Source organism: Erithacus rubecula, assembly GCF_903797595.1.
Source record: "Erithacus rubecula genome assembly, chromosome: 10".
In the NCBI taxonomy this organism is placed as follows: Eukaryota; Metazoa; Chordata; class Aves; order Passeriformes; family Muscicapidae; genus Erithacus; species Erithacus rubecula.
Genome location: NC_136662.1, coordinates 13,821,661 through 13,847,453, shown reverse-complemented (window position 1 = coordinate 13,847,453; position 25,793 = coordinate 13,821,661). Strand labels below are relative to the sequence as shown.

Sequence of the window (25,793 nt, the reverse complement as noted above, 5' to 3'; positions counted from 1 at the left end):
GCTGCAAAGCCCGTGTGTGAGGAAAGCAGGGTATGTTTATAGTCCTTGCTTGATTTCCCTTGCACTGACAGTGCATATAGGTAATGCTTATATGGCATTAGGAAACATAAGCAATCAAGGAAATACTGAAGAGATTTTTAAAAAACAGTGTAAAGAGGAAAAAAAAAAAGTGTTGTTGCCAGAAAAACTTGACAACTTTTGTATTAAGTTCTGTGGGTGAGATTTTATTGCCAGTGGGACACTTAGTAATTCGTAAGCTCTTTGAGTTGATTCTTTCTGTACAGTAAGTGCCGTGGGTATGGTGTCCTTGTGAAATGAAGTCTGGAGCTTAGTCTGCACGATCTGCAGGCTCAGCGCCCCGTCTCCTCTCTCCCCATGCCGGCGGTGGCAGGGTGGGGGTGACTCGGGTGCGCTGTCCTTGGTCACTCCTCTTCCCCATCACCCCGAGCCTGCAGCTGCACGAGTTCCACAGAAAGCAAAGTGTCTGCTACACCTAGCGTGTTGACAAACCCATTCTAGGAATTAATTTTTCTAACTTTATCAATTTTCCAACATCTGGCGACTCCTACTTCCTCCCTCGTATAAAATTTCCTGGGCTTGGTACTGCACCCTTGAACAACTGGGGGTTCGTTTCCTTTCCGTTACCTGCTACACCCCTCTTGTTGGGAGGAGCAGAAATGTCCACAAGGAGGCCCCAAGAACCTCAGGCCATGAGCCGAGCCCCCGGCGCTGCTCTCCGGCCGTGTGCCGCGGCAGGTCCGCGCCCGGCCCGGCGCTGCGCGGCTCCCCAGCAGGTAAGCGCTGCCGGTGAGCGGCCCGGCGGAGGCTCCGCTCCGCTCCGCCCGCAGCCCGAGGCCGCCCCGGGAGCGGCGGGGGTCCCGCGGCGCGGCGCCTTTAACGCGGCGGCCATGACGCGGGCGGTCCGTGTGTGGCGGGCGCGTCACGGGGCCGGGCGGAGCCGCTCCCGGTGTCACTCGGAGCCGCCGCGGAGCGCCCGCTGCCGCCGGGGGGCGGGGGCCGCGGGCTCCGCCGCTCCGCAGCAGCCGGTAGCCATGCGCTGCTTTAGTTGCTCGTAGGTAGGTTTTTCTGCCTTGCTTCCCCCGCCCCCAGTCAGAACTGACAATGTGGTGCAGTGCGAGCGGGCTCGGGGGTGCCCGTGCGATACTGAACGGGTGTCAGAGCCCCGGCGCGGCCGCGGGGAGCGGAGCCCCGGGAGCCCCCGCCCGCCGGGCCCGGGCGCTCCGGGGAGGTGCCCGCCCCCAGCCTTGGCTCCGGCCGCGGCGCGGGGCGTTCCGCAGGTAGGCTGGTGCGGGTTCGTCTGCAGTCACCTCAGGTGAACCGAGAAGTGATTTCAGGGAATGCGTGGAGTTGTTTGGGCAGCGGTGCAGGAACAAGCATATTTTCGATTAGTTTGTTACTGTTTTCTTGGTGCTTTAAATGCTTCTACGTGTATAATAAAGGGTCGTCGTCTTCTTTTTTATTTTTTTTTTCCCCACAGCAGTATTAATTGCTATTTTCTATTTTTGGAAAGTTTTAGCTGAAGAGCATGATTTCCCTGTTCTGTACTTCCCAGAGCTTTGAGACATTTCGCTGGCATCCATTAATGCTACAGCAAGAACATCCTGAGTCCTTGGTCTGTTCTCTGGTGCTCTCTGAAATAGAAATGGCTTAGTTGAGAACAGAAGGGAAAGGCTTGGGATATTTCTGCATGTTCCGTGGAGTGATGGAAAAAGCTTTGTGGTGCAAGTACTCCAGCGTGCTGCAAGGAAGGAAACAAACTGGATTTTCTCCTGCGTCCTTCATGTGCTCCCTTCCTTTTTGGAGTTCAGTGTAGCATACCTATAGAAGAAGCTGCTCTAGTGTAGGAAGAGAGGTCTTATGGATAACATACTGATCTAGGCCTCAGGAGTTTGGGGCTCAATTAGTAACTCTGCTCACCAGCTTTATTTGTGCAATGGGCATTAGTGACATGCTCATCTGTATCCAAGTCCTCATTTGTAAAACAAGGCTATGGAAATCCAAACCTTTCTGAAGATTTTCCACCTCTTTGGATCCTCTATATAACAGCATGACTGAAGGCTCATATTAAGCTCTTTTGATACACAGCTATATATTGCAGATCAATCTCCACATATATGAATACATACAGTTTGATCAGAACTTTAACACTTGTGAAAAGGATTACATGTAATATTGCATTCTTTGATTTTAAGGCAAGAATTATTTCTTGCATTTGAAGCACAGGTCGACATTTTTTATAGTTCATTAGCTACTATCAGCTTTGTCAGGCTTCCAAGGAAATCAGTCTTTGACAGCGCTGTCGCTTCCAAGTGGAAACATACATGTGTCCCTGTAGAATGCTTGTTTCTGTTACATTATGCTGCTGTGGTCATACTACCAGGAATTAAATACAGCTTTTTTTTCTCCTCTCTATCAATCAGTTGCTGAAGTAAAACTTCTATCCTCCCTATGCTAACTGTTGACATGGAAAACAAGGAAAATGGCTCTCTGGATGTCAAAAAGTAAGTGTTCCTTTTACGTAAACAGCGCATGGATTTTGAATGTAGTGTTCCTTTGGACTAAAGTGGTTGGCAATAGTGGTCATCTCCATCTTTGTTCATTTCAAACCCTCCTTGTTCTTAATTATTTCTATTGTATTTCAGCTTTGAAGTAAAAGAGACCAGGGTATTGAGCTGGTTAGAAGCGATATGTGGTAAGACTATATTGCAATCAAGAGATGTAGAAGCTAGTAACTTAAGCTAGGGGTACATTTTTTCCTTTCCTCTCAACCAGAGACTAAAGTGTAGCCAATATTGTGCCTCTGCTCACCTGTCTCTTAGTGGCTTTTGCAGAACCACTGCCTAATGAGAGAAGTGTCCTGTGTGGAAGTTACCTCTCTGTGCTCATCTCAGCCAACCTGTCTAGGGCTGAGTAGTAGTAGCAGCATATCACTTAGGTGTCAGTTACCTTCTGAAACAGATACTTTAAGCTGTTTATTGGAGAAGCCTGAAGTTGCTGGGGTTTTATTTCAGACCTAGAGTGGGAATAAGGCAGTGACATGATGTGCACTGCTCTAGAGCTTTCTTTTGTGTGGTGGGCTACAGGCTAAGGCATAGGAACTTTCTTGTAAGCATTTAATAAAGGTCAGAAATTCTTTAATTAGGGCTAGCAATTCTGAATGATGTTATGATCTGAGAAGTTCTGTGTGGAAAAACCTGGCCTTGCTACTTTAGGGTTCATAAGCCATGGTGAGAGAGATGTACACATATGTATATATAATAAAGGGGAAGAAAGACCATAAGGAAAGGTAGTAGAGTAAGCTGTTAGTCTGTTGTGTGAAGCTGTAACACTTTGTGCAGCTGCACTTCATTATTCTCTTTCAGATCTCTTTTACATAATCCATCCAAGAAAACATGACAATGTGTAAGCTACCAGGCACTAGAGTAAGGTAAATAATAATGATCACTTCAGGCTACTGATAAAACACCCGAACATGAAAAGCACCAAAAGATCTGATGGCAGCCATTAAAATCAGCATTCTCCCCCTTCACTTGAAATGCTGGCTACACCACACCAACATAAAGAGCATTTTCCTATTCAGTGACTACGAATAATTATCGTGTGTCCCTTAGAATCATCTCCCCTTTGACAATCTGGTTTCTGCAACGAGCACTCTGGGATGGGAGGAGAAAGGAGGCAGTCAAAGCAGGGACTGTTTATGTTTGATCATTTCCCAGAGGCTTGGGTGATAAAGTCTCAACTACTGATTGCTAAGGTGGATTTTTAGAGTGGATGGACATTGTATTTAAACTGTGGGGCTGTGATTTCTAGCTGAATGTGTATGTATGTATGTATGTGGGCATATCTACAAAGGAAATATTTGACACTTTCTTGAAGTGCTTATAAATAGCTTGGATAAAATCTGTTTGTTCTCAGCTATATCCTTTCAGACCTTGCTGCTTCTGCCACATGATGGCAATAAAGGCACAGGGACAGTGGTGAAAAACAGAGAAGCCTAATTCTTATTCATTGTCAGTGCATCTAGTATTTCATTTCAAAGCCTAAAGTGCCAGTCCTGGTACGATTTTGAAGCATCCAGGATGTCAGGCATAAGCCAGTGTATGGCTAAGCCATAGATATTATTGACTTTTATTGACTGAAGAATAGAGCCCTGTCAGCAGCAGCGTGAGGAGGAGACTAACAAAGTCTACAAGCCAAATAAACATGTGTGACTAGATGGGTTAAAATCCAGCCAGCCTCCAGTAGTCTGCCACATGCCTTCCAGTCTTCTGCAGCTGTAGCTGTAGAAATTGGCTCCACTTGAGGTCCAGCATGATGTTATTCCTTGAGGCAGGAATTTGCAATTATTTCCTGTGATTAATTAATGAGTGAGATAAAACCCCTGAAGTTGTTGCAGTTGAGCCCTGGATGGGGCTGGACCTGGACCAAGCTGTAGTTCCCTAGTGAAAGAATATGAAAGAAGAGCTACAAGAAAAACTAAAGCACCTGGGCTGAGATAAAAAAATATGGAAAGGAGGGTTTTGTGCCATATATAATTTAAAATTTAAGTGTTTGGAGAAGTAAGAAAATTATCATTAGGTGATATTTTTACAAACTGAACCTTTTATTTGCTATTTAGGAAGGGTTAAATTTGGTTTGTTTTTTTTTTTTTTTAACTGAGTGGTTGGTATTTTGTTTATTTATTTTTTAGTAAAAAATGAGTAATTGAAAGTGACAGTCTGTGTCTTCAGGAAAATGCAAAGATTTAAATATAATTCCTCAAATGCTACTTTTATAAATACATGCAGATTTGGTGTGGCAGTTTTCACATTTTACTTCTTAAGCCTCAGAATGTGCTCAACACCAAAAAATCTTGGTTGAAAGGCATTCTTTGCTTTTAGAAAAATACACAGGAAAAATGCAGCTCTAGTAAGGCCAGATAGTCTTATTTTCAGTTTTGCTGAGTGTTGCTTTCTAAGTAATCACAATCAGTGAAGCAATTCATGAAGTAAGTCATTACGTGATGAGCAAAAGTAAGAAACTCCATTTCTCATTGCTTGGAGATCTGTGATAATGAAAGAAACTGCTTTTAGAAGGCCCAGTGTAACAAAGGTTGTGGATGATCCCTGTGGCCAGATTTTGTTGCCATATTGCTAGACACATTTCAAGAGTTTTGGGAGATGCAAAAATATTGTTTCCATTAGTCCTCTTTCCCAGGACTCAGATAGTTGTAGAAATAAGAATGTTGTAGAAACAGCAATGGGAGGCACTCTGTCTATAGATTTCGTTTGACTGCTTTGAAAAATGATTTGCCTTTGTTTTGCCCAGTTATTTTGCTGAAAAACATATAAGTCCAGGCAAGGCAGAGATGGTGACAGTTGAGAAAAGAAAAAAATGAAAGACAGAACAAAAATATTGTCAGGAGAATATAATCTGTGGTTTTTTTGTTTTTTTTTTTTTCCCAGCTGGTGCTGTTGAAATCTAAGTCCTGCCTCTAAAAGCTTTAGACCAGAAAATGGACAGGATTCTGACACCTGTCTTGATCAGTACATATTCAATATTGCATCATCAGCATTATGATTAAGCAAGTATAATGATGGAAAATATTTGTCATGATTTTCAGGACTTCTGGTTGGAGAAATATATTAAAGAAGCTCTTGGATGTCTTGCCCTTCATCCTCATAAATTGCAGTAGAAAAGGCAGTCAAGCTCACTATGTGTCTTTTTTTGCCAAAAATTTTCAGATGCACCAAGATTATCTTTGTGATAGGGTGATTTCAGTTTGAGGAAAAGAAATTAAAGATAAGTATAGTAATATGAATATTTTGTTGTTTTTGCTGCTGTGGAAATCAGTTACCCGAGGTTAATCACAGAAGGAATTAATTCTGATTGTGTTTAACAGATGTTTTCTCAGATGCACAGCTATTTAAAAAGTCCATATATTTGTCCAAAGATGAGTCTGGCAATAGTTTTGGGAAATTTTCTGTATTGAGAATTAGTGCAATAATTTGATGCCTCTCTTTTGTTTTGATTGGGGAGCTCTCTTTGTAATTTATTTGTTGTTGTTTTGCAAGGTAAAGATGCCTACCAGTAATTTCTACCCATGTTATAAGAACAGTCTAATCTGTGCAAATAATAATCCATATATAATTCTTTAACTACTTGGTAGCTGAAAGCAAGCTGCAGGCTTGAAAGGCAGGAATTTGGTACCCAGTTATTGCAGTTTTCATTCTCCAACAGCAAAGACAGCACACTTGTAGGAAGATCCTAAATTATTATCTTTGGCTGATGTGAAGATTCCTGTGCTTTCTTCTTTTCTGAAAGGAGAGGTGTCTCAGTTTTCCACGCATCAGGTCTTTGGAATGTAAAAGAATGGGAGTGTCTGTTCTGTACTGGGGTGGGGGAGATGTATCAAAGAACACTTTTCCTGGAGAAACAAGGAAGGAGGGGATGTACATGAGGCATGCACAAAGAAGCAGCAGATGTTCTGCACACCTTTAGTGATTATTTGTCTGCATTCTCACTTTGCAGTTCCTTAGAGAATGGGAGACCTCTGGATCCTGCTGACTGGGCTGTTACTGATGTTGTGAATTATTTCAGAACAGCTGGATTTGAAGAACAAGCCAATGTTTTTCAGGAACAGGTAAATCTGTAGCAAACACCTTTTGACTGCCACCAGTTTCTCACATTGCACATTTTTGCTGTGGGCCTGGTTATATACTGTAAAATGGGAGAGAAAAATTCCACATTAATGGTGGGATTTAAGTCTGTTACTGGGTGACAATGCATGGGACTGTGATTTCTGAGTAATGATGTTATTCTGCAAGCTGTGGATAATAAGTTGAAGATTGTTTAAGATAGGATTCGGAAAGGTGAGAAATCGAAACAAATTTTCTAGCTTGAACTCAGTCTCCCTGTACAACCTACTTAGCTTCAGTGTCTTGTTATTTAAAATGTGAATTTGAAATGTGAATTCCCTTCTTTCTTAGTGTACTGTGTAATTACACTCGTGAGTATTTATAAAACTTGGGGCTTCTAAGCAACAATGTGAGTTTGAAGGCATAGAGTGAAAAAGTGGCTACTCTGTTGCATTTAACTTGGCAGTACAAGTGAATATGGAAAGGACAAGTTGACACTAAGTTGGCAGAGGAGCAACATACTTTTAAAACTCAGTATGAGCAACGGGTTGGGTCTTTCTTTCTGGGCCTTGTAGCTGCTATTATTAATGGGAGGCTTCTTCTGGTAGATTAGATAAACAGAGAGATTAACAGTCAGCTGGCCCGTTGTAACTCACCTGCCAGCAGCTGGTAAAGGTGTGTTAGTGGGGCAGAATTGTGAAGTCAGCTTACTTGGCCTACAGCCCACCTGTTCACAGAGAAGTAACTTACATCAGATTTGGCAGTTCAGCACCTCCCCAGATAAGTCTGTAGGCTTGTGTGTGACTACCAGGAAATTAGTCACCAACATTTGTAATTAGTTATCAAAATAGATGGCTTGACCTTCCAAGGTACTGAACTGGTGCAAATTATTGGCAGCTTTGCAGGGAGATTGTACATTGCACATGAAATAACATCATGGTTGGTCAGGTTAATGTTGCTGACCTTAAGCACCATGTCAGTGAAATCCTGTCTGATTGTAACTGATGCATATAACACAGTATCTAAATTTAGTTCTTTGTTCTTGAGGGTGAAAACCCAGTGTTGGGTGATTCTCTGGAAGGTTGCAGAGAGAGGTTCCTTCTGCAACTGCTACTCATTTTTCAGAATTTGAAAATGAGTGAACAAGCCAAAAATGAAAAGGTTTGAGTGTGTCCGTTCAGTAATACTAGCATTCATGTCACAACAGCCCTGAAAATGTGGCTTAAAAAAACTACATAGGCAAAGTAATTGTGGCCTCTGGGAGTCTTTTCTTTATACTGACAGATACTTCTGACTTCCATCAAATATCTTGACCTCTTTGACTCACAGCTGGCTTGTCAATAATCCTTCAGCAATTACTACTGATTTTGCAGCAGAAAGGTGAGGCTAATTTATGAGTTTTGGCAAATCAGTTTGCAATAGCCTTATAGAAAGCAGCATAGAAGTAGAGTGTAAAGGTTTTATTGGTATTCTGCTATGAGGATAAGTGGTTTCAGTAGGGTAACTGAGGACTCTGCTAGGACAGCCGTGTGCAGAAATGTGGCTGTGATTCCACTGCCAACTTCACCTTATGCTAAAACCTTGGATAGAGAGGCTGACAGCTGCCACCAGGATGGGGCCAGGAGCTGAGGGATGGGTAATTACAGCAGAAGTCATTGCCACTTCCTTCCCCCTCCTTTCCATTAGCAGCATGAGGAGCAGCAAGTGCCTGGTTCTACATGCCAGGTTTGCCAGCCTATTCCCTGTCTGCACCAGGAACAGCCCCCTAAAGAATCCTGTCCCTAACTTCTTATCAATGGTGCTGTTCAGTATCTTCTACACTATTTGCTACCACTAACTTTAACTGTGTTCTTACAGTATTTTTTGTCAGGATCTCCGAGGTATGGCAGTGCAGACAGGTTCATTTTGAATCCTTAGCCATTCTCTATCTGAGCACCAGGCATGCAGCTGCAATTATGGCCATCTCTATTTTCCTCTGTCATTTGCAGTTGCCTGGGCCCCAGAAACCTAGTTTCATTTGATCTACTGCCCTGAATATGTACTGGAAGAGGAGTGAGATTGTAAGCAGTAAAAGAAAGTATTCAGTTTCACCTACAACAGTGGGAAATTGTTTTCCACTGAACTGCTTCAGTAGGGATAGCACAATGGTTTCTTTACAAAATATCCTTAGCCCAGAATGTAATCATGACATCTGTTATTACACTGAGCTTTTGCACAGCAGTAATTGTGTCCACTCTTTCTTTTGATGAACCTGAACACATCTGGACTCACCTAAACAAGTGGCTCAAAAAATCTTTAAAACCACAATTTTTCTTACAATACTTTAAGGAAAATTAGAAGACATTTTAAGGGCTGCAGAATGTTTTATTAAAACTATTGTAAGTGCCGGTAAGAATTGGTGGTTGTATGATAATGATCTGTTATTCCTTCTTGGAGTTCCACTGATGTCAGCAGATCAAAAGAGGTCACTGATGAAAACAGATTCAACTGAAGGATGTTGCCCAATAACAAAAATCCATAACATCAGCAAGCAAATCAGACAAGCCAAGAAGTTGGGGGATACCCAAAGAGGGAGGAATAGCAATTGCAGGATGAGGGTGTGGACACCTCCAGAGGAATACAGCCTGTAAATTTGTGGCTGAGCTTTCTGTAGGACCCCTGGAAGCATGGGGACTGTGACTCACTCCAAGACTGAAGCTGTTTACAAGGTCTCAATATGTGCTCATGCTCTGACCTTTGTTATGGCCCATGTGGCTTCTTGACCATTATGTTGTGATAGCCAGATATGCCCAGGGAACCCAGTGCTGGTTTTCTGGTCTCACTACAATGCCTTACCAGAAGGGAAACTGGGGTTTGACATCAGCTGGTGTCTACTGCTGCTTTCTAGCAGAGCCATGGTATGGAGGAGCATGTGAGTGTGCTCTTGTGTTGGCTTACTGTGAAACTGCACCTCTCAGTTACTAAGAGCAGAAGAGGTGGTGGGGGTCCTTGAAGTTTAACCAGTCCCCTGGTTATTTGCTGAAAACAATGTGATACTGGTGTTAAGGTCATCCTGGCACAGTGGGGAATTACTGTTAGCTTGAATTGTGCAGAGAAGTCTCTCTGCAGAAAACATTAAAAAGACATACTGAGAGCTAGAAATGAAATTGCATCCTGAAAAAAAAATCCAGAAAATAGAGAAGTAGCAGAGAAGAAATCAGAGAAGTCACCAGACCATACAAAATCTTACCTGGTGCAAAAAAAGTGTGACAATTCTGCAGAAGCAGGTTAATGTGGAAAACTTAAGAGAAGTGAAAGAGGTAAAGTTTACAATTCACATAAAGATGTAAAATGCTTGAACTCTGAATATGTAATCACCCTTTCCTACACAGATGTGTTTAAAGAATCAGTTTTCTATTCAAAAGTCTTAGTCTTAGTAGTTACCAGCATTTCTAGAAAACACAGGGAACCCTGTGGAAGAAGAAGGGAAAGGAATAGATGCTTTTTTCCTATTCTTGGAGTTTCTCCTATTCCAGGTACTGGATTTACTCCATTTGGATCCTACCAAGCTGGAGGCTGTTCTTCCTCCATAGCACCGTTGAACAGCAGAGAAAAGGCAACTTCAGATCGGTCATAGCAATGAGCAAAACACTCACTGGTGTCAAAATTCCCACAGAAAGAATTGTGACGAATGGAAAAGAGAGGATAGAAACTGGTTTTAACCATTAACATTCTCAACAGTAATTGGAAAGAGGCACCTGCTATAATTGGGTAAAAAGTTATTGGAAACTTTTTTTTTCTTTTAGAATTACTGTTACTTTGTGGTCCCCTGAGGGATTAGTAGCTGTATACATCTTGGGGATATTTTTTAAAAATGCCACTTTCATCTGATCTTTGACTATGTTGTGGTTTGTCCATGTATTTTGTATTTATAAACTTTAACAAATTTTAAGAGAGGACAGTCTTGACAAATTCCTGCTGAACTCTAATAGAAGTCTTCTTTTCATGTTGCATTGTAATCAAGGATGGGATCTCTGATATTTCTAAGAAAATAGAAGGGAGACAAGGGAGTGGAGAGATATGGATTCTTTCTCTTCCATTTTGACTTTAAAAATTATTTAAAGGGAGGTTTCAAGCATATGTCAAGGTTTTGAGATAGGAAAAAATCCAAAGCCAACAGGATTTGTAGCCTAAAGAGGTCAGAAAGTCATGGTCTGAAAGGAAAATAAAACCAAAAACACTGTATCTGTGATTTACAAGAGGTATTTTAAGCAGGAAATTGTAGGGATTGTTGTGACCTAAGCTGGCAAGTTGCTGCATTTCTTTTCTTCCCTTGAAAGTAGAGGAAGAGAAGTTCCCTCAGAGTGTCAAGCTCCAGTTAGGCCCTTCCAAAATTTCTGATTGCAAAAATCTTTCTCTTTTTTTCCCCCACAGGATGTATGGGAAGGTTGGCCTTTTAAAGAAGGCATCTGAAGTTGTTAGCAGATATTCACTAGTTTAAACTTGCATATTGCTGTCAATAGAAATTCTTCTGAAATGCATTTCATAAGCTGCATTCTTAGGAGTATCCTTCCCTTAATGGCTGATAATTAGGCATTCTTCACTTGTACCTATTAATTAGAAAAAGGTTTACAAGGAGGGAATTTTGGAATTAGGCTCCTTTGGATTTTGTGCTTGACTAAATAGTATTTCTGCCTCAGTCAGCACAGGTGAGCACTTGAAAAGCAAACTGCAAGCAGAATTTAGCAGCTGTGAACATGGTGTCAGGAAAATCAAGGCTACTATTTTTCTCACTGATCCTCTATAGTAATATTCCATTTGTTGCATGACTGTTCTCATCTGTTAGATTTGTATATTTGTCTTTATCAACTCTTTAATTCTTCTTATAGGAGATTGATGGCAAATCATTACTGTTGATGACAAGAAATGATGTACTGACTGGACTTTCATTAAAACTGGGGCCTGCGCTGAAAATCTATGAATATCACGTAAAACCTCTACAGACACAACATCTAAAGAACAACTCTTTATAGCTAATTGTCTAATTGGGGTCATGCTGTGCCTCAAAGGAAAAATAAGTAATTTGGTTTCATGTGATGGAACTTTGTAAAGAGAGAATATATCTATTAAGAGTTTAAACCAAATTAGAATATATATCCTATTGGATAGAGCTGGCAATATACTATATACTGAGTCTGAACAGAGGGAGGTGGTGTGTATTTTTTACATAGTACATAATGATTTTCTCTTTTAGGAAGTGTCAATGAGCATGTTGAGATAGCTACATCACTGTATCCAGAACAAAAGGGAGGTATGTCATTCTCATTTTTGAGCCAGACATGTTCTTGATTTCATTAAGATACCAAAAAATTAAACTAAAACAACCCCAAAGTTTACATGCATCTTTAGAGAGAGGAACCAATTCAAGTAGGTTTTGGTTTACACTAAAGACTTACTAAAATTATTACTACTTGTAATTTCAGGATGGGACTGACACTTGCCAAGTCACCCTTTTTTGCAGAGGGTCCTATTTTGACCTTATTAAGGTTTACTCGTGGTATGCTGCAATGTTTAAAGCTGTACATAGAACTAACATAACTCCTTCTATAGCAGAAGGTGTTGCTGACAGGTGAAACTGGGTTGTGTATTTTTGCTGTCCTTTAAATTTTCAGCTTTTCACCTGTTTTTAATAGTAGTCCTATGTAAAATATAGTTGGTTTTTAAAGGTTTGTGTTGCTTTGCAAACAAAAAAGCTTCATTTTATTCTTTTTTTAATTTATGATTGTTTTCTAACATTATGCAGAAATTTGTAAAAAGTAAAATTCTGCACATTTTTAATATTGTCTGTCTTTGGTGTTGTAATGATTGATTTTTTTAATGCTTTACTTAACACTTTGAATACTTGTTTTAAGAACTGAAAGAAGCTGTCTTGTCATCATACATCTCTGTTAAAAGAGAGTCATGTTCAATCTGTTTGTACTGGTTCCCTATTTGATAGGTTGCTTGCTATATCCCAATAAAGCATTGCTTATGTTTGGATTCAGTTTACTTTACAGATCTTCTACTTTCTCTGTTGTGGTATACTGGAGCTCCTTTTCTCCTTTTCCTATTAAAAAGGTACCAAAACCTACGTAATATTCTATGTTCTTGTGATTACTTTTAACATCACCTACCATAATATGTAAAGTTTTAATTATTTTTGCTCTTTCTTCTCTGGTGTTACATACTGCAGAAGGAGAAGCCCTGGCTACAGCTCACCAATAACATCTGTGTTTCCCTTACCCCTGTCTGGAGCTGCCAGTGGTGGGGAGCCACTGTGCTGGCCCTGGTACACAGGGTGGGTCAGTTTACCCCAGAATATTTGGGAGACAGCCCTGTCTGGGCTCACCATCATCCCTGGCCATGAGAGCTTTGTCATGACCCCTGAAATGGGGAATGTGGGGTTGCATCAGTGATGCTGAGCAAAGCAACAGAGAAGTAGGAAATGAGAGTGTGGTGAAAGTGGAAATGCTGTGGGAGGAAATGAGGGGGTACAGCTGGCAAGGGAGAAAGGGTGCTGCTTTATGCCCAGTGGGGACAGGATTCAGGGAGAGGAAGGAGAAACTCCTGCAATCTGCTGCCTAGGTAGTGGCCCTGTTTTCACTTTGACTTGGCCAAGTGTGAGGTGGCTGTTCATGCTTGTGGTTACTGGTGTTAAAGGGAGAAAGGGGAGAGAAGGGACAAAGCCAAATTAATAGCTATGCCATAGGTAAAGCTCCTGGTATATGCTGTATTACATAAATATATACAGCAGCATGTTTTCTTGGATTCTTCCTAACCTCTACATGGTACAATATATTTATTTGGAATTTGAGACAATAGGACAGAGATGTACTAATCATTTCTTTGTCTGTCCCTTGTACTGAGCTTACACTGTATTGGTCTGTTAGCAGCAGATTTGTACGTCATGGTCTGAATTCTGTTTATGCTTTTATTTATAGTTTGGTTATGTCCTGAGATACCTGCTGGGAGTAGGGCTCTGCTGGAAGACTAGATTCAAATAGAGATCATCAACCCTGCCTTGGGGAATTTTGAGCTATTTTGGCTGATTTTGGACTGCAGTTTAAAAATTATGCAGGAAACTTCTAAACATTTTAATATAGGTATGTTTATTAAAATGATCATGAAAGCAGTCTGGACATGCTAACCAGCACTGTATTTGTAGAATTATTTGGATGAGAATACATAGTGCTGTGTTACTGAAGGATTAATTGAATATTAATTTTTTTTCTCCATTTGCATGTTTGGTGTGGGATTTACATTTTGTGGTCCTATGGAAGACAGAATTTGAAGTAAAACGTACTTATTCCAAGAGGGAGTAAAAATCTCCACTGTGCAGACATGAGAGTGCATTTGATGACTACTGAACAGAGTTCTTTCTTTTACTGTGCTTAATGAGCAAATAAATTGCATTCAGAAACATCCAGATTTTATTTCCCCTTTGCTCAGCACCACTGAGTCATACAAGTAAAGGCCTAACAGAAATCTCATTGCAGATGCTAAAGGGAATTTCAAAAATATTGGTCAAAACTGTAGCAAATTTTTGACTGTCTCTGATTTTTATTGTAGTTTCCTACCATTCTCTGAGCTTTTGAATGCCACTGTTCTCTTTGTGCAGTTGACCATTCTGGTTTTCTCTCTTCACTGATTCTGGGAGAACAAAAAAATCTTTTTAAGAGACTGAAGGGCTTAAAAGAGGAAGTCAAAGCCAGACTATTTTTAGCTGCCATTCCTCTTGCAGAAAACACAGCTGCTGTTGAGATGAGGAAGCAACTGATAGGCATTACTGGATACTATGTCAGTACTGCAGCTCTGAGTCGCAGAGCTGTGCAGGAATCCAATTTAAATCATGCCCTTATATGTGCCTGCAGCTGGGAGAGTCCCTCTTCCTTAAAAGCCCTGCCTGGATGCCCTGGGTGATGGTTAAGCTGCCAGCATCTGACTGCTCAGCTGATACAGGGGGTGAGTGTGATGATGGTCTTGGCTTTCACACTAAGTCACAGTTCAGAGAGTGCCCTCCTCCTGGAGGCATTTTGAAGGAGTAAAACAGTGCTGAGCTCCCTTGCCCTGCTGCTGGTCAACACAAAAACAGTCATGCTGCAGCCAAGGTCTTCCTCTCTTCTAATATCAGAAGTGAAGAATCTATCAGACTCTTTCATACACTTTTAACATTATTTCAAGGCATTACAATATGTCTGTTCTGGTATGATGGGTGTGAAATATATTGGAATTATTCATCAGCTCTGGTCACTCTCAAGCTGTAAATACATGCCATAGCATGTTTTTTTTGCATCCAAACAGAGCCACATAAAGCACATGTAAGGCAACTGTCAGCAAAGTATGGGATCTTTGGTAGTACCTGTCCACCAGGATCACTTTCTCAACCCAGAAAAATTCTCACTACTTACTGCTGTTTCCTATCCCTGCATGTTATTGTTCCCAGTTTGTTCTAATGTACTGCACTTGATCAGTTTGTAGAAGATTCTTTGCTCATATAATTATAAGACAAGATTCCTCAGCTGTAACAAAGGGAGTAGTCCCTCATACATCACTCCTGGTTAGAAATGGCCCTGGCAAAATGTCTCATTAGGCTGTCACTGTCAGGGATTAATTGCTAAATGAACTCTTCCTTCTTTTCCCTCCTTTTTCCAGCATGTTCAAATCCTTTCACTCTTTCTCTTTTTATAAGTCAGTATTTTTTTATCTTTTGTCTTCAACAGTCCTCTTTTCACCATTGCACTTAAGTTGCAGTCACAGTTATTTTAAAATCAGAGAGTCTTATTTTACCTGAGTCTGGGAGAAGCTGCAAATTTATTTCTTATTTTTAACGGCAATATTGTACAAAATTTAAAGACTGAGTCTGAGTAGGACCAGAAAAATATTGCCTTATTTTATCTTGATTCTGGTTTTTTACTTCCAAGTCAGAATAGCAGTTTCTTCTCTTATAGGAATGGCTTTTGGCCCAAAAGGCATGTGTGAAATGAAATTACTGTAAATGTGCATCAGTGGCTCATAAGCAGCAGGGTGAGTGGGGCACTGCAGAGGAGGGTCTGCTCTACTCTGCTTCACCTTGGGCAATTTACAGAGGCAGTGGATTGGCTTCTTCATCAAACAAGAGGACTTGGTGCTTGGAGATGTTGTCTGAGAATTCTCACCCATGTTCCATTCCATCACCTCCATGTTGCTCAGTTTGGACAGCAGTTTCCCAGGGGGAGTGCTGAGGACAGTGGCTGTCATTAGCCCACTGGCTGGGGCAGTCTCCATTGGAAAAATTGGCAGACTGATTTAATAAGTAGCATTCATTCCTATTGGGAAAGAATTCCTTCTTTTAATGATGTAACAAGGTCATTGAATTACTTTTTGCTTAGCCCCTATAATTAGGGAGTTGATTTAGTGATGTTCATTTGGATCTTCAGTATGTGTTCAATTCCCAGACTAACGTTGGTTAGTAGTTGCTATAAGTTTGGGGAATGCAACTTTAGGCACCTGGAGAGCCCAAGGGGAGCACCTTGAAGACTGTAAGTGGTTCTTGGTCTCCATGTGAGAGTTTCATTGCTGCTGAAGGCTGCTGGTGAGTACTGGAGACCACTCCTGTATTTATATGCTGCACATGTGAGCATCCTTCCTGAAGGAGCAGTTACAACTGCTGTATCATCAGCTGATCTGCTGATAAGGCAGCAGCAAATGTCTTGGCATTGGCAGACTTGCATTCATCTCAGGATGTTCTCTGCCCTTTTTGAATGATTGCTATAATCCAGCTGCCTCTCTATACAGTACACTCTTTGGTACTTACTATATTGAGGATGCCTCTGATTTTAGCAGCTACATTTTATCAGAAAAGGGAGGGAAGGCTCATCATTTGCACTGGTCTTTTGGATTCAAGAGTAACATTGCTTTGTCTTGGCATACTGGATGGTGGAAGGAGGAAGGAAGTCCAAGTAAGGAACTTGTGGCTGAGTTTGTTCACAAGCTGGTGGCCAAACTGTGGGGAGAGAAGTGTGGAAATGAGTGTGTGCCTGAGTGTAGCAACCTGTTTCACAAGAACACTCTTCAAATTTCCTGCTCCCTTCTGCATAAATAATACACACCAGTTTGCCTGGGCTTTCCTACCTGGAAATATGTGTGTCTAGAGGATTTGAAAATGTTACAGAAGTATGAGGCCATTAAAACTTGAAATCTTGTCTTTTTTAGTCAGATTGATGTATAAATTATTTCCTAATGCTACGCTTGGGAAGTGGCAGAAACCCTCCACAGTACTCAGGCACCCTGGTTTCTATTGTATTTCCCTCTAAATCAAAGGTTCCTCTACCCCCTCATTACCTAATTTTGAGTCCCTCCAGTATTGTTGGGGTTTTTTTTTTTGTTTTAGCAACAACTACCTCCAGGTCACATTTTTTCTGATGTGATTGCCATAGATTAGCCATATATCAGCTGATCTATATGTGCCATTTATACACGTATTTTATACACATGTGTGTGCATGCATGCACTCAGGTACATGTGTCTTTCTCAGTCTGCTATGAATGGAGAAGCTCTCAGAAAACATTTTCTATTATAGCTGACCTGTGAGTTGACATTTTTGGTCCAGTAAATAGAAACATTTAATATGTTTCCTTTCTAGATACAGCTGTGCACTTTCCAGGAGGGATATAGTTGGTTCTATGTATAAAAAATAGTGAAATTCTAAATTCAGAGGTATTTATTTTGAGATTTTTACCCAGAAACAGTTGTTTGGTCACTTTAAGTAGCTCAGCTCAATTTAGTCAGGATTATGTACTCTTGATAAAAGCAAGGTTAAATTAAGAAAGGAAAAAGAAAACTTTAGGGAAGAAAAGAAAAGTAGCTGTAATAGTTAATAAAAACTGGCAGGTTTAAATGCACATTGGAAAGCAGGTAGCCATACATATAGAATAATAGAGTCAGGAAGATAGATGACTTGTGCTGACAGTGACATCTGCTCTCTGTTTTAGGTATTGGCTGATGAGTTTAGCTGGTGCATTTTATCTCTGTGACATTGGTTGTGCATGGAGCATGATGAGCAGCTGAGGCAGGCTGTGTTGGACTGTCCTGGCAGTTATCAGAATTGAACAGAAACAGGATGGGAAAGAACCAAAGACTAAAAAAATAATATGTTTGTGCCTGGGAAATACGCTATTTCTTGGTAGAAGCCTTCAGCCCCTATGAACTACTGGGATGTAGCCCAGGACCAGGAAGGTTCATGTTATCAGCCAGAAGTTGTATTTTAAAGAGCAATTTTACAATCTGTTAGCTGCTGCTCATTTTTATCACGTGTGATGTCATCAGCAATGCATCACAGCTGCTTTCTGAGCAAAACATGGTAAGCAACTTGAATAACTCCTTAGGACAGGAACTGAAAGAAACATCTGTCTCAATGAAATTAATGCAAGTCCATTGTGGAGGCTGAACCTAATGAAGCCAATGGGAATTTGGTCAGATTTCAGACTCATGTGAGTCTGGCTAACTTGCATTTTCAAGAATGATTTATGCCCCTGTTATCTTAATCTGGTTTCCATATGGGAAATTTGGGCTGTTTCCGATTGCCTAAGTACTTTCTTTAGAAGCAATCTGCCCACATAAATGACTCAGGTTTGCAGTGCTGGATGGAGCTGCGCTGAGATGCTCTAAAGTCTGCCTGTCTGTGGAGGTTTATACAAACCACACTGAACACACACTGAGTGTACGTGTGTGCTTGCTGCCACAGGAAAGGCTCAGTAAACAGCTGCTCACTGCTTTGTGTCCTCATTCTGCCACAGAGGTTAGTCCACCACTACCTTGCAGGGCCACAAATGAAACACAAAGAGTAATAAAACAAACCTTGTGCCTAATGCAGTACATTTCTTATAAGGTAGAAAGGAAGTTGGTTGTGTGGTTCTGCCTTGTTTCAGGAACAGGTAAATGCTGAAATGTTCAGTAAGATTCTTTTTCGTCTATTGGTAGTGAAGTGCCATTTCTAAGAAAATCGGTCACTTTTTGAGGTGAAATTGGGTGAATTAAAGTAGTTATTTTACTTACAATGTTCATGTTTATATATAAGTAGGAAATAGTCAAAAGCTAGTTTGTTTTTTCATGTTGCTCTTTATTCGCCTTTAAAAGATACATTAATAAATTAAAAGCACCTAGAAGTAACAGAAGTAGCAAGGCATAAGCCCTTAAGTACAATACAAAACAATCTAAGAAGGTAAGTGAGAATGTCCCCAGGAAAAGCTAGAAGTGCTGTAGATAAGCATTCAGAATTGGCTGGTGACCAGAGAACACATGATAGCTGGGACAGCTTCACTCCTTGGTGTCAATTTTCCTGCTGTTCAGGAGATAGCTCAGGCTGGTGGACAGCTCTTCCCTGGCATCTGTTATGCCCCGCTCATCAAGGTGAGTTTCTATCTCACCCAACACCTCAAAATGTCAGAGCAGGACATCTCTCCCATTTTTGGTGCCTATAAATTTAATGATTGTACCCAGAGCAATGCTGCATGTCTGCCAAACTCAAGAGACACAAAGGCAACTTAATTGCAGTTTTTAGAAGTTATTTTGGGCACTTGCCATTCGATTTGTACTCTGTCAAATAGAGTCTAGGAAAATGACACTTGGAGAAAATGAGAGCAAGGGTTAGAAGCTGTTGAAAGCTGAACAGGATTCCTTTTGCAAATGTGGTAGCCACAGTTTGTGAGATGAGAATCATTTACTGTATTGTTTTACCTCAATGTTGAAAATTATCACCTGGGGTAACTAAAGTAAAATATGCATTATCTGTCTGTCTAGTTCTCTCCCTACCCCTCCCAATATAATAGGGCTATGTAGGTTGACTCCTGCCTGCTCAGAAATAACTATAAGATTATTAGACTAAAGAAAACTATTTAATTAAACCTACAGAGATAGCCCAAACCCTCAAATCACCTCAGTGATTAGTGTAAAAGTCAGGTCTCATGTCTATATAGCCATTTTACTGAAGAAATATTAATAAAGAGAATATAGAGATTTCCTGCTTTTACATGTCAAAAACATGTTACAGACATTAAATTAATTGTTTCATGAAAAGGTCTGGGAATAGCTAGTTTAAAATTAATTTACTATGTTTCCAGTTGGGATTTTCCAGGGAGCTTAGTGCAAATCACACTGGAATTCAGAAACAGACTTTGATTTCCAATTTCCTGTGGGTCCTTCATGTGTCCTATGTTCAGGAGTTCATAGAGGGAAAAGTAGTCAGCAATGGAAGAGGCCAATAAGGAGTAAACATTGATAGGAAAGCCATGCTATTAATTTTAGGAAGGTTGAGTATAGCTAAGAGGTTTAGTTTCCCTGGGCAGCTGCCAGTCCAAACTGGCATTTTCTCTCATCTCTCATCATGTGGCCTTGTGCTTCAAAAAACTTCTTCCGGCCAAGTGTGCAAGCACAGGAGCCATAAGGAGCTTCAACTGGAACCAAAACCTGAGGGGGGATGAGCACAAACACAAAGGTTATGTTTGAGACAGGGATGTGCCAGCAGAAAATGTGGCTAATTCACCTCCCTAATAAAATCATGCCTGGACCCTTTCTCTCTTATGATCATCAGTGGTACATTATCACAAGTGAAAGAGGATTTATAGTGTCCATCTGAAGGAGGGATAGGAGAGCACAGTAGCAGAACCACAAGGCTTTGGAGGGAGACTAGAGCATAAACTATAGACCATGGATATCAAATGGAATAACCCAGTTTTTCTCTTTCATGTGAGGGTAACATAACTGAGTTTCAGCTGGACCTAGCTGGCAGTCAGAGCAGCTGTAAGGGGAGGAGCAAATACATCTCACCCCCTACCCCTTGCCTTCTGCCTGATCCCAGGCTTGTACCTCATCCTGTTGGACCAGTCTGGGATGCCACAATGCATTCTGCTTAGATAAAATGTGCAGGTTGACATTATAATTGAGAGTCAAATTCAGTGGAGAAAACAAAAATAATTTTTCATAGACAGTCTCTGTTATAGATCCTTTTGATGTCCACAGTATTCAACTTGACCTTTAGCTTTTATCAATAACACAGAAGACAATTATTTATCCTCCTTTTGTAATCAGTGTAAGTCTTTTTTAGAGGTAATGTGAAGCTTTTACTGGGACTGGGAGAAGAAATTTTGCTCACTTTAACTCTGTTTTATGTGGAACTGCTGCTATGCTTTGAGATTGAGTATTTCTAAAGAGAGCAGTCAAGTTGTATTTGAAGCATTTACTCACTTCTTTGTCATTGTTCAAGCCTAGATTCTTCATGTCTACAACATTATAAAAAGTGTTGTTCAAGACGGCTTCTATGACCTGTACCTGAAACCATGAAAATGGATGAGACAATGAATTAGAGCTCCTTTTCAGCCAGCAGCCTGGCAGACTTTTCACTCTGTGTAGAAAAGAACAATGCCACCCCCCAGTAGAGCTGATCAAATGCAATCTATTGAACATGTGTAGCACACCTTTCACTTCTATTCAAGTGCTGCCAAGAAATGAGTGATGTTCTCCCCCATTGTGTTCTCAGCTGGGGAGCTTCCACTCTTAGAACTGACAGAGGAAATAACAGTTTCATGTTGGTATTTTCAGTGGTGCAATTAACATATTGTTGAAGTAAAACATCATTAGGAGGAGAGAAGATACCTGTGACACTCTGGAAAGGACAAGCATCTGGATAGAGTTGATAGTTTTCTGGTAAGAGGGTGAATATTCCCCACAGTCAGGTGGTCCAGCAAAGGCTTCAAGGATACATTCACGGATTTTCTTCCTAGGGGTTACACAGGTTCTTACAAAACTTTGAATCAGCTGTCTTTGCTTAGATATATAATGCTCCAATGTGAGATCTTTTTTGTTTATATTTTGCATGTCTTTTCTGACAAATATAGAGCCCATGGGTTTTTCTGGAAGAACAATTTGTCCTGTCACCCAAATCCTGTTTCTTTCCCTACCCCCCACCAGATATATAGTTCACAAATAGATATTGTTAAAACTATTTAACAAATTAGTTATTTTATTCTTCTAAAATGTACTGACCACTGAACTGTTAGTTTGAATCCTGTCCAGTGATGTGTACCCCTAAGACATCTCTCACCCCTGATAACAAGAGCTTAGTGCTGCTGCTGAGACCTGTGAGTGGCTGGTGCACAGCAGCTGTGGCTCTGGCCTTAGACATTCTGTATTGTGCAGAGGGACTTTGTGAGTATAGACTGGGAAGTTAATATTACTTGATATAACATATACCATATGCAGTTAAAATCAAAATCCTTGCATTCGCCGTATGACCATTTGCAGAAGAGCTCTCCACATAGAATCCTGTCATGCCTTTCAGGAAGTGTGGTGTGTTCATTCTTATAGAAGCCTTCAAATCCAGACTGCGTTGTCTTCATAAGTTTCAGGTCCTTAATTCCAGCAAAGACAACCAGAGGACCTGTGATTGAAAATCATAAGACAATATGAGCTTCTTTTCTTGCAAAGAAAGAAACCTTTGGGTGCATACTTGCATTGACAGCTCCAGAGCCAGAAAGCTGACAATAACTTTCTGCACACTGATATTGGCAGAAAGGTAAGGAACAAGACAGAAACCACTGAAGTCATGCTCAGTCTAGAAAACAGAGAATCTCTTCAAGTGATCTGCAGTTAAGGAACGCTGAGGATAGACTCTTTTACCTCACTTGCTTGGAATTGGGATACATGTTGGGTTGGCTCGTGCTGATGTCGATTTAGGAATGGCTCTAAAGGGAAATGAAATAGGCTACCAGTGCTGTGATGTACAGCAAGAGGTGTAATGCCTTTTCCAAGAACACAGTATATGTAAAAATTCTCTGTATAAAGACAGTATTTAGATAGCCATTCTGTTGGGAGTTTTGCATCTCTAAGAATGAGAGCCAGAAGCCAATGCAAATCCCTGCAGTTCAGCTAATGAGCAGGAACTGGCACTGATACAGATGCCACCCACAGGTTCAAATTGACAGTGGCTTTGCTCTTAGCCACTATTTATAAAATGAGCTGTTGAGGATCACTGCTGCATGAGTGGATCATTGTCTTCTATAGACCAAGCAGTTGTGACCTGAACTTTTTCTTCTGACACACCTTTTGAACAGCAGCTATTTCCATTTCAATCAGTCAATCATTTAGATCACACCAAGATGGTAACTGAAAATTTCACTGACCAGAGCTGCCAAAAGGCTGATTCAGAAAGAAGAAGCTTGATGGCATGTAGGATCATTCAGGGCCTGTGCAGACAGTCCATGGCTGAAGCCCAAGCTGCTGGTTTTGTGCTGTTCTTGGTGCTCACACTAGCTAGTTCAAAATTAATCCTTGAATATGTCAAATGCATAATAATCCTGCCTTGGATTTGGAAGACTCACAAATTTTGTCTTTAAATTATGTCTTTGAAGGAATTTATAGTGGAAATAATTCTACCATGGTAGACATTTCTGAATTACTTGGCTGTTTAGAGGTTTGGGTGTTTTTAAACTGCTCTGTGACTGGATATTATTGAAAATGCATCTTATCTATTTCTTCTCTTCTTTACATTCATTTGTTTTTGAATGAGTCTCAGGAGGTGTATCTATCATTTTGCCTGTGTCCCCCTGTTATTTACTAAAGCTTAAAAAAAAATCTAAAGAAGAGACTGCCCCTTGGACAGATCTTGAATTATTCATCACCTGGGTTTAAGACTGTGACACACAGGTATTAATGTAGTGCAGATACTATCAGTGAACCTGGAGAGATGTTTATCTTATATTCAAATACTTAGCCTTGTTTGAAAGAGCTCCTTGTACCAAAAGATTGACTGAAAGGCTGACTGGCTGTGCAGCAATCAACCTGGAACTTGCTCCAAAGGATGCAGCACCCAGGGAAAGTTTCCAAGGTGAACAGCTCGTGCTGTGCTTTCAGGAGGCTTTGTGCTCATGCTGTCTTCAGTTGACAAATCTTGATTCTGATTAGTTACTTATGATGTTTTGAGTTTCCAAAAAATTCTGAACCTTTTATCAGCTGATATAATGGCAAAAAAATAATTCTATTAAACCTCACTAGGGTTTTTGGTTTTTTCATAAGAAAATGGTTAAAAGATAGAATTAACTGAGAAATTAATTCCCGTGTCTGGCTGATAGGTGCATAGGAGGATGCTAAATATAGAGAACATTCTCTTAGAAGAAAAATAAAAGTGATTTGAAAATCTTCACTTTGGTTATTGTTCTCCTAGGCAGGGAATTCTAAAGAGACAACTAAAGGGCTATATGAAGGGAAGTCTAGGAAAGAAAGGTTATTTCTTCAGTAAGTTATAAAGGCTTTCTGTTTGTGTAGAATCTGAAGTTGCAGAATTGCATGTTAAATTTTCATGATGATAAAAAATTTAATACAATCTACATTAAAAGCAGCAGCTTTTCAAAAAAGTATAGACTCTTTTTGTTTGGGTTTGTTGTTGTTGTTGTTTTTAAATCCAGATGTCTTTTTTAACATTTTCCAGAAAATACAGTCAATGCTATTGAGGCTGCCAAAAGTACAGCAGTAGTTAGCATTATTAGAAATGAAAAAAGATGAGGCCAAGAAGCACTAGAGACTTGTACAGGCTTTCTCTGTTCTTTCAGCAGGAGCAGAGGGACAGTGCTCAGATGCACCTTTCAAAACTTGTGCCCTGTCTGCAAGTGAGACTGGTCTTGGCACTGGTACTGGGTAGGATGGGAAGTAGTTCTAAGTTACATTAGTGTAGTATAGATAGGTACTTAATTAATGCCTAAACCTTCTAAAGCCATTGTGTGAAATGAAATAGTGGCCTCAGCTCAGTTCCTAAGAATCCAAGAGAGGCATTAAACAAAACACCATCACAGTGAGACTAAGCTTAGGCTTTTTTGAACTTGGCTATAGTAAGTAGAGATAAATTTTACACTTCCTTTGGAATGCCAATTCATGGACAGACAGCTGAGCTTGAAAGCCTGTCTTTTAAGTAGCTCTTGATCAAGCCAAATACTGCTTTGTTTATGCATGGTGTGCAAAAATAGCAAGGACACTGAAGTATTTTCATATGAAAAATGGTTCACATACAGACCAGAGTGCTCATGATGTTCAAGGTAGTCTGTCTTTCAGCAATTAAATTGCTTTCTTAGAAATAAAATCAGGGCATGTTGATTTTCAGGGATTTGAAAATTACTGCAAACCAGGCAATAGGCCTACAGTAGTGTGGTATCAGGTAAGGACCATAGGAGACTGCAGGTTCTAATATAAGGTAGAAAAGTAAGCAGCCTGTTCTTAGAAGGCTCTTAAGTCCTGTGGCAAGATGTAACAGTTCTGCTGGATGTGCTGTTGTAACCATTCCATGTTTAGGTTATGCATACAAATGTGAGCTGCATTAGTTCTTCAGCCATGTTTCAGAGATCACGAACATCAAAATCACCATAAAAATATTCTTTGGTTTGGACCTCTGGAGCAGTTTGGCTGTGCCCTAAGCCCCATAACACCCGTAGCTATCTCTAAAGCCATCTTCATCTCTCATTGGCAGAAATATTTACAGAGGAGTAGGGGACGTTGGCAGTTCTTTTCTCACCATTCCGGCACTGCTCAGCCTCACAAAAGCGGATCCCATCGGGAACAAATATGAATGAGTGGATGTGGGGAACGCCATCCTGCATTTAGAGCAGACATGTAAGTAAAAGTGCCATCAATATTATGTTAATTTGAAAACAGGAGCTAAGAGAGTGAGGAATTACTACAGCATAAAGAAATGGAATGCATTAGTATTTTAGATACCTCATGCAGACGTTGCCATGGTACTTCTTGAACGTAGGTTTTGACGTACGCCACTTGGCAAAATGTTGTCATGAAGTGATTGCAGATATCTATAGCAAATTGTTCTAAACTTGGGATCTAAGGCAGCAAACAGTATTATTAGAAAGAGGCAATTACCTCATGTACAAAAGTAGATTTTTCTGGTTGTTGTAAGTGTTTGGGAAGAATCAGTGTGGTTAAAAACACATTTCTCATATTTCTAGCTTGGCTTGCTGTGCCCAGTCATTTGACCAGCTTGCAGCATACACTGCAAAGAGCAGCTACAGTTGTGTCAAAAATCTCCCATTCTGTGGTACAGTGAGCTGCAGTTCTTGGACTGAGTGAAACTGCTGCAGGAGTCTTATGCTGTGAGGATGTAATGCT

General features: G+C 40.5%; 2 protein-coding genes across 5 annotated transcripts in view; one reads left to right on the top strand and one right to left on the bottom strand.

Moving 5' to 3' along the window:
- The first annotated feature begins 871 nt into the window (after positions 1–871).
- Positions 872–25,275, top strand: SAMD13 (sterile alpha motif domain containing 13). 4 transcript variants are annotated; one of them, XR_013775303.1, is made up of 6 exons: positions 872–1,076; positions 2,442–2,522; positions 6,532–6,643; positions 11,507–11,928; positions 14,528–14,618; positions 25,144–25,275. XR_013775303.1 is itself a non-coding variant. In XM_079314001.1 (4 exons), exons 2-4 carry the CDS (start codon positions 2,470–2,472, stop codon positions 11,648–11,650), a joined length of 309 nt encoding a protein of 102 aa, XP_079170127.1. In that variant the 5' UTR covers positions 872–1,076; positions 2,442–2,469; the 3' UTR covers positions 11,651–12,665. The 4 variants fall into 4 exon arrangements, 1 of the variants encoding a protein (XP_079170127.1); XR_013775304.1 differs by lacking the exon at positions 25,144–25,275 and adding an exon at positions 15,605–15,623; XR_013775302.1 differs by lacking the exon at positions 14,528–14,618.
- LOC306805818 (uricase-like) overlaps positions 19,596–25,793 on the bottom strand; it is a 29,671-nt gene continuing 23,473 nt past the window's right edge. Inside the window, exons 4-9 of the mRNA XM_079314004.1 lie at positions 25,392–25,508; positions 25,189–25,267; positions 21,882–22,068; positions 21,285–21,408; positions 20,877–20,960; positions 19,596–20,099 (exon numbers count right to left, since the gene is read on the bottom strand). Of these exons, the coding sequence (XP_079170130.1) occupies positions 19,962–20,099; positions 20,877–20,960; positions 21,285–21,408; positions 21,882–22,068; positions 25,189–25,267; positions 25,392–25,508 (729 nt within the window). The 3' untranslated portion in view covers positions 19,596–19,961. The remainder of the gene's footprint in view (positions 20,100–20,876; positions 20,961–21,284; positions 21,409–21,881; positions 22,069–25,188; positions 25,268–25,391; positions 25,509–25,793) is intronic.

What these genes read in the sequence shown, in the direction of transcription:
- SAMD13 (XM_079314001.1), top strand. Translation starts at nt 2,470, where the DNA reads ATGCTAACTGTTGACATGGAAAACAAGGAAAATGGCTCTCTGGATGTC. An exon ending in GGCTCTCTGGATGTCAAAAA is followed by an intron (nt 2,523 to 6,531) that starts GTAAGTGTTCCT and finishes CTCACTTTGCAG; the next exon opens with TTCCTTAGAGAATGGGAGAC. An exon ending in CCAATGTTTTTCAGGAACAG is followed by an intron (nt 6,644 to 11,506) that starts GTAAATCTGTAG and finishes TTCTTCTTATAG; the next exon opens with GAGATTGATGGCAAATCATT.